At 42.3% G+C, this 8,174-nt stretch overlaps 1 protein-coding gene across 1 annotated transcript; it reads left to right on the top strand.

Moving 5' to 3' along the window:
* The first annotated feature begins 306 nt into the window (after nucleotides 1-306).
* LOC130467369 (uncharacterized) lies at nucleotides 307-1,976 on the top strand. Its single transcript, XM_056835869.1, has 4 exons — nucleotides 307-345; nucleotides 451-764; nucleotides 854-1,289; nucleotides 1,824-1,976. Exons 1-4 carry the CDS (start codon nucleotides 307-309, stop codon nucleotides 1,974-1,976), a joined length of 942 nt encoding a protein of 313 aa, XP_056691847.1.
* The last annotated feature ends 6,198 nt before the right edge of the window (nucleotides 1,977-8,174 follow it).

The following is an 8,174-nucleotide window of genomic DNA, read 5'->3' as shown; positions in this document are numbered from 1 at the left end:
CTCGTGCCGAGCTGGATGGACATAGTCATAACATACAAGGAAAGGGGAGAACTTCCCGATGACAAGTTGCTAGCTAGAAAGTTGAAAAGATTCAACAAATGGTTCGTCATCGACGCCAACAGAGATCTCATGAGGAAATCTTTCTCAACCCCACTACTGAAATGCGTCAGGCCAACCGATGCCGACTACACTTTGAGAGAAATCCACCTGGGCATCTGCGGAAACCATATCGGAGGAAGAACCCTAGCACATAAGGCACTCCGGGCCGGTTAATGGTGGCCCACCATGGTTTTCGAGGCAAAGGCAATGACGAGGAAGTGCGAGAAGTGCCAAAAATTTGCACCGGTTATCCATCAACCAGCTCAAACCCTACAGACAACACTCTACCCCTTACCATTCGCACACTGGGGATTGGACATCATTGGTCCATTTCCCTCGGCTGTAAACCAGAAAAAGTGGCTGATTGTGGGAGTTGATTACTTCAGCAAATGGATCGAAGCCGAAGCAATTTCGGCCATCACAGAAGCCCAAGTCCGAAAATTCATCTGGCAAAATATCATCACAAGGTTCGGCATACCGAGGCTGATGGTCTTTGACGATAGGAAACAGTTTGATAACACTTCGCTGCAGAGCTGGTGCAAGCAATTTAGCATACACATTGCCTATTCAGCAGTGTGCCACCCTCAAAGCAACGGACAAGCCGAAGCTGCAAACAAGCTGATCTTCAATGCACTCAAGAAGAGAGTGGAGGATGAAAAGAGAAAGTGGTTGAAGGAGCTACCAGGAACACTTTGGTCCCTTCGAACCACCAAAAAGAGGCCACTGGGAAGACACCCTTCCACCTAGTATACAGATTCGAGGCTGTCATCCCTATAGACATCAGCACAGAAATCTTAAGAATCCAGTCGTACAACAAGTACGATGAAGTTCATGGAGAAGGCAACGATCAACTTCTTTCCAAAGATCTATACCTGCTGGATGAAGCTCGGGATGATGCCAGAACGCTGAACGCAGCCTATCAACAAAGGGTTAGGAAGCACTACAATCGAAGAGTCAATGCCACAACTTTGAAGGTCGGAGATTTGGTGCTCAGAAACGCTACAGCAGTTCAGAAAGGGAGGATCCATGGAAAGCTCTCGGCAACTTGGGAGGGACCTTATATTATCCACACTGAAAAAAGACCTGGCACTTATATGCTCAGGAAACTAGATGGACAAATCTGGAAGAACCATTGGAATGCCAATGTTCTCAAGAAGTACTTTGTAAAAGCACCATCCTTTGTTATCCAAGTAAGTTGTTTCGTGAGAAGAAAAAGCTGCTGGCCCTATATGTTTCATTAAACATATCTCCTTGTATTGTATTTTATCACCATTAAATTAAATGAATGTCGCTTTGGAAATGATCTTCGGGTCACCTAGCCTAAAATCAACATGGGTTAACCATTCCTTCGGTCAAAGTCCAAGAAATAGTTAACTCAAGATAACCAAGCAAGATCCCGTCCGAAATCCTCGGATTAGCGGTTCCCTGAACAAACTCTGTTCGAAAAAAAAGTCGCTCAAAATAAGTTAACAAGCTCTCGACAGGTCCTCGAACCACAGAACATAGACTAAAAATCGAAAAAAATACCCCCGGGTATCCGAGGTCACATAACTAAGAGAAAGACTAGCAGTTTCTTGCCTAGATCATAAGAAACTGGAAGAACAAGCAAGTTCTTAAACAAATCTTCGGATTTGAATAACTTCGACAAAGCAAGCTCTTAAACAGATCTTTGAATTTGAACAACTTGGAAAAATAAGTTGTTAAACAGATCTTCGGATTTGAAGAACTTGGAAAAGCAAGCTCTTAAACAGATCTTCGGATTTGAAGAACTTGGACAAAGCAAGCTCTTAAACCGATCTTCGGGTTTGAAGAACTTGGAAAAGCAAGCTCTTAAACAGATCTTCGGATTTGAAGAACTTGGAAAACCAAGCTCTTAAACAGATCTTCGGATTTGAAGAACTTGGACAAAGCAAGCTCTTAAACAAATCTTCGGATTTGGAGAACTTGGACAACGCAAGCTCTTAAACAGATCTTCGAATTTGAAGAACTTGGACAAAGCAAGCTCTCAAAAAAATCTTCGGATTTGAAGAACTTTGACATATCTTCGGAACAAGAGAATTATTGGGTAATATCCGAAAAACATAAACGAAGAAAACAATCAATAATGCAAAATGACACTTAGTAAAATGAAGAGATTTTCTATTCAATATCTGAGGGGAGGCATACACGAGTACAACATCAGCAAAACTTGGTAACAACCAAGAGTTCCTCAAAAATTAAAAAGAAAATGGAGCAGAGCTAAAATCGGTAGCCATCAACAGATGATATCAGCCTACTGAAAATGAAATTATTAAAGTACAACGCAGCGCTGAGGCAAAAAGAAAGAGAGGTTTAAAGCCCAAATTCGGAGGTCCTCAACTGGAACCGACCGACTCTTAAGAAGACGACTGCCCGAGTTCCTAAGGGACCGAAGAGTCAGGCTCGGAATCGGGAAAGATCGGCTTAGAAGAACTAGCCACATTGGTATTGCCCTCAGAGGAAACCTTCCTTCGGCGTGCTTCCTCAGCAGCTTCTTCTTCATCCTTCTTGGCATCATCACGATCAGCTTGACACTCAACCATGTGATCTCTAGCCTCAAGCCAAGCCTTCACGTTCTTCTTCCAGTCGAACTTAGACATGTTTTTAGAAAACATCCGACGAGCCCCGAGGATGTCATTCCAGTACTCATCTTGATACTGTTCAGCAGTACAAAGATCGACTCGCTCCCTTTCGAGCCTTTGGCACTTCTCAACGCTCAGCTTCAGCTTCTCATTAAGCACGGGCACCTTCTGAGCTTCAGCCTCAACCTTCAGAAAGATCTCACGTTGGCGAACATTGCGACCTTCCTGATCCGCCAACCTCATTTGAACAAGCTTGTAATCTTACTGAGCTTGACGAGCCTCCTCAGCCTCGGCATGACTCTGCTCAACCAATTTCTGAAGAGCCCCTCGATCTCGGCCTTGGCCACATCCATGCTAGAGCACAGCTCAGCAACATGGGTTCGAAGGGTTTGGAGCTCGGAATTGAGGAAGTTAATATCATAAGGGGGAGTTTGGTTGGGGGTCTTCAGGAAAGATAAAGGTAATCAACTACCTTTATTCCCTTTCTTGTTGTTTGTTAGACCAATTCAATTATTCCCTTTACCCACTTGATTACCCAACATCCCTCTACCATGATTCCCCACCCCCCCCCCCCCTCAAGGAATCACCCTAACCCCCAAACTCCTCTTCATCCAACCAACTTAACTACCACTTTGACCATCCTTGACCACCACACCACCACCTATCCAAGGTCCCAACCACCTCACCAAAACCCCCCAAAATCCGCTGAACCACCACCCAGCACCGCCAAACCACCGTACCACCACCCAACACCACCGAAACCATCATAAAATCACCGTACCACCACCCAACATCACCGAAATCACCACGAAACCACCCAACACCACCACGAAACAACCATACCACCAGTCAACATCCCTCTACAACCATCGAAATCACCATACCACAACCAAAATAACCCTAATACCACCGAAATCATCTTACCCATCACAAACATCAAGCATCGAACCGCCGAAATTGACCCCAACTACCCAAAATAAACCCTAGTCTCGCCGGAAAATTAGATCTTAAAGAAAGACGAAAAATAGAGGAGAGAGAAAGAGGGGAATGGGCGGCGCTCGTAGGGGAGGGGAGTGAAGGAAATAATGCCCTTGGTCCAAGTATGCATTCTATGTTAAGTCTAATAAGTGCGGTTCAGTATTAATTAACAAGTTAATAATTCAGTGAGATCAAGTGAGCTGAATGCCTAGCTAGAGGCCGCTTCAGTTCAAGTGGAATTAATTATATTAATCCACAGCTTACTCTTGACTGAACCCGTAGGGTCACACAAATAGTACGTAAACGGATCAAGTATTTAATGGCATTAAATACTCCATCTATGGATATTCGGAATCGACGGATCTTGGTTTCAGTGGGAGCTGAGATCGTCACAGGCAAGAAATGAATACTCCAGAAACGATGATATTGCCGGAAACGGAAATATGGATCGTATCGGAAATATAAATATTATCCAAGTCGTAGATGTTGCCGGAAACGGAAACATGGTACGTATCGGAAAATATTATCGGAAATGGAAATATTGCCGGAATCGGAAATATTGCCGGAAATGGAAATATTGTCAGAATCGGAAATATTATCGGTAACGGAAAATAATTCCGGAAACGGAAATATTAAATATTTGTTCGAAACGGAAATTGATTCCGGAATCGGAAATATTGAATATTGTTCGTATCGGAAATGAATTCCGGAATCGGGAAATTAATCGGAAGCGTATCGTACGAATTAGCATCGGACGAGGCCTGCCAGACGAAGGCCCAGCACGAAGCCGGGCCATCGCCCAGCAAGCCAGCGCGCCACAAACGCACCAGCCAAGGCTGCGCCAGGCCCACCGCAAGGCAGGCCCAGCGCACGCCAAGGCTACGGCAGCGTGTGGGCTTGCGGCAGTGGGCTGCGGAATCGGAAATATTAAATGTTGTTCGTATCGGAAATGAATTCCGGAATCGGGAATTTAATCGGAAGCGTATCGTACGAATTAGCATCGGACGAGGCCCGCTAGACGAAGGCCCAGCACGAAGCCAGGCCATCGCCCAACGAGCCACACGCAGCAACGCACGCCTCGACCAGGCCCAGCGCAAGGCCAGGCCCAGCCAAGGGCGCGCGCGCACGCAGCACCGCACATGGGCTGTGCGCTTGTCGTGGGCCGCAAGGCCTGCGCAGGTGCACGGCTTGTACGATGCGTGTGCGGGATCCCAATTCTATTAGGATTCGTGCGAAGATTAAAATCCTAATCTTATTAGATTTGCTTTGTTATTTAGAGTCCTAATAAAGTTCTAATTAACAAATCCACATCCTAGTAGGATTACAATTCCTTTTCCATACCTCTATAAATAAGGGCCTAGGGTCATTATTTATATACAAGTTTTCAAGTATTCAAAGCTAGGATTTTTAAGCAGAAAAATCAGCCATAGCTCTTGCCCATTTAGCCGAAAATAAGTAGTACCTTAAGGGCGATTCTAGTTGGTCAATCTTAAGGCGGATCCGGACGTGCTGTGGACTATCTACGGAGGGACGACACTTGGAGTCCTAAAGACTTGTTCTTGTTCGGTTCGGGCGCAGCTAGGGAAGGCACTCAACAAAGTGTATGCATCTAAACTATGCTAAATGATTATGTGTAAATAATATGCTTTCCTGGCTTTATGGTTTTTTCCGCATGATTTATGAATTGTCATATGTATCATAACCTAACAGTGGTATCACGAGCCTCTTATTATTTTCATAATCTAAATTGCATGAACATGGTAAAATATTACAAATTTGCAAGAATTAAAAGGGGTGATTAATTTTCGTAATTGTTAATTAATTGCAAATTGCGTTTATTTAATTATACGTACGCAGTTTTTCGGCAGTTTCTTCGTTACTCATCCAAATCGAGTGATTTTTGTGTCAATTCCGTATGTAAAAGGCATTCTAAAATTTGAAGCCTAACTATGACTTTTCGAAGGTTTTAGTTTTTCGAATGCAAAATTTGGTAAATTTAAGATGTTAAATTAAATATTTGCGATTCTTGTTGATAAATCTTGAATTTTTTATTGACCTACTGTATATGTTTAACAAGTTTGAATGCCTAACCTTGTTAATTATGCAATCTAATTTGTAATTATGATTAATTTGTTGAAAATTGGAATAATTTAGAATTAATTTGATTTTCATAATTAGTTATAATTTAATTAGATACCTATGATTAAAAACCACCATAAAAATTGTAAATTTATGTTAAATTTTAAATTTTTATGACCTAGACTTGAATCCATGTTAATCGGAAATCAATTGAATAATAAATTTTCGATTTTTTCGCCTTAAAATTATGAAATTAATATTATTTATTAATTTGTCATTAATTTTGAATATAAATTTTAAATTTTTATGCGATTCGCTCATATAACTTGCACGCACAAAGCAATGGACGCTACGTGTTACCCTTAAGGGGTGTTGTATAGTGCGGGCATGTGACGACGAGCAAGGGAGCTCGTCGCCCATGCGGTACGAAAGCAATGAGCAAGGCCATGGTGCACGAGCACAAGGCAGCAGCCCTGCCTTGTGTCGTGGGCTGTGTGCAATGGGTGAATGGGCGAGGGCGAGAGCAAGGCACGAGCAGTCGCGTGTGGGCAGCAAGCGAGCTGCGCCACAGCGCGCACTGCCTCGCGCAAGCGTGCGGAGCCTCGCGCGCAGCGAGCGCAAGCTCGCGTGCCACGAGTGCTACGCCCAGCATCGATCGCTCACGCGCAGCGAGCGCTATTGTGCGTGCGACAAGCGCTGCGCCCAGCGATGGCGTGCAGCGTGCTTGTTGCGACGTGCGACGAGCGCTGCGCCCAGCGATGGCGTGCAGCGTGCTTGTTGTGCGTGCGACAAGCGCTGCGCCCAGCGATGGCAAGCAGCGTGTTTGTTGCGACGTGCGACGAGCGCTGCGCCCAGCGATGGGCTGCGGCAGCATGCTTGTTGTGTCGAGCGCTGGCGCGCGCAGCGAGCACCAGCTCGCGTGATGCCTTGCGATGGTGAGCAGCTGCGATGCGACGCAGCGCATGGGCTGCGCGCACATGGCCAGCGATGGCTGTGTGCGTGTGGCCCATGGGCGTGCGATGCGTGGGATTGTTGCGTTGCGATTAGATCGTTTTGAAATTTTAATTTGAAATTTTCAGTTTACGTAATTTTAATTAATTTTAAAATTAATAATTTAAATTATTTTCTTGGATTTTAATTTTAAATATTGTAATTATAATAAATTTTATTTATTCTAATTATTTTACTAAAATTAAAATCATGAATTAATTTAAATACGACTGAAATTAAATTAAACTTTTGGATTCAATTATAAATTTATATGAGCTTTAAATTTTAATTAAATTTGTATGTTTCCGGTTAGACTAGAAATACATTTTTATGTTTAAAATTAGTAAAGCATATGAATTTATTGTTTTAAGTGGGAGCCCCTTTTAGTCATAAACTCTTGATTAGGTCTACAAATCCTTAAGGTTAAAACAACTTGATTAGAATTAATAAGGACTGAATAATTTGTAGATTATTGGTGCCCTTGATTAATTGCTGCAAATGTTTATGTGATGCATAATGTGTTTTACTAACCAGCTAAGTGGGTCATTCATGATAATGAATGGGTGAATGGTATATATTGTATATGTACTGTTTTGCAGGTTATGAAGTGACTAGTATGGCCCAAATAGGATAGAAAATATGGTCTGCGTACCATTAATTTGAATGTAATTGGTCTAAAGTACCAAAGCTGTTTTTCAATTCAAATATGGTCTGCGTACCATCAAATAGTTGTAATTAGTTTTAATTATAGCTCATCCTATTTGAAGAAAATGGTGCCTCCCACGGAGATTTTCAAGACGGACTTTGAAGTTAAAGCTTCAAGATGAAGTCGGGCCATACTAGATCACATTTATCTTATGCATGCTTTAAGTTATTTATTCCTTTAAATATGTCTTAATTATGCATGAGATTGTGGCTTGATTATGTTGCATGATTAAGGATTTTAGTTCACTTAAAATCTAACCAACATAGTAAGAGCCTTAAGTTCCAAACTTAAAAATTGAGTTAAAAGGTGCCATGCCAAAATATACACTTGCTTGGATATCCTTTACATCAATCTAGTAATAGTTTTCGCTCAGCGAGGTGTTACTTATTGCTCCTAAAGGGGCAAGTTACACAAATAATTGTGAGTACATGTTAGTTTTGGTGAAACTCAACGATATAAGTAAGGAGTCCTTTTATGTCGTGGCAAAATCGATAGGTTTACCTAATAAGTTCTTAGACGTACCTATCAACCAAGAATAGTTTCTAGACTATTAGCAAAAGGATTTTGCTTACCTAAAATGTTTTAGAATTGAGTCGACAAACTGTGCTTAATTCTTCAATGGTTTTAGGGTCTTGGAATCATTTTATTCAAACCTGCCGGAACACATAATTCGAATAAAATGCTAATGACTAGTTTAAATTGCATGATTGCTTTCATTTTCA

This window comes from Spinacia oleracea, chromosome 2 (genome assembly GCF_020520425.1).
Source record: "Spinacia oleracea cultivar Varoflay chromosome 2, BTI_SOV_V1, whole genome shotgun sequence".
Lineage (NCBI taxonomy): Eukaryota > Viridiplantae > Streptophyta > Magnoliopsida > Caryophyllales > Amaranthaceae > Spinacia > Spinacia oleracea.
The sequence above is the reverse complement of the archived record's forward strand: the minus strand, read 5'-3'. Positions and strand labels throughout refer to the sequence as shown.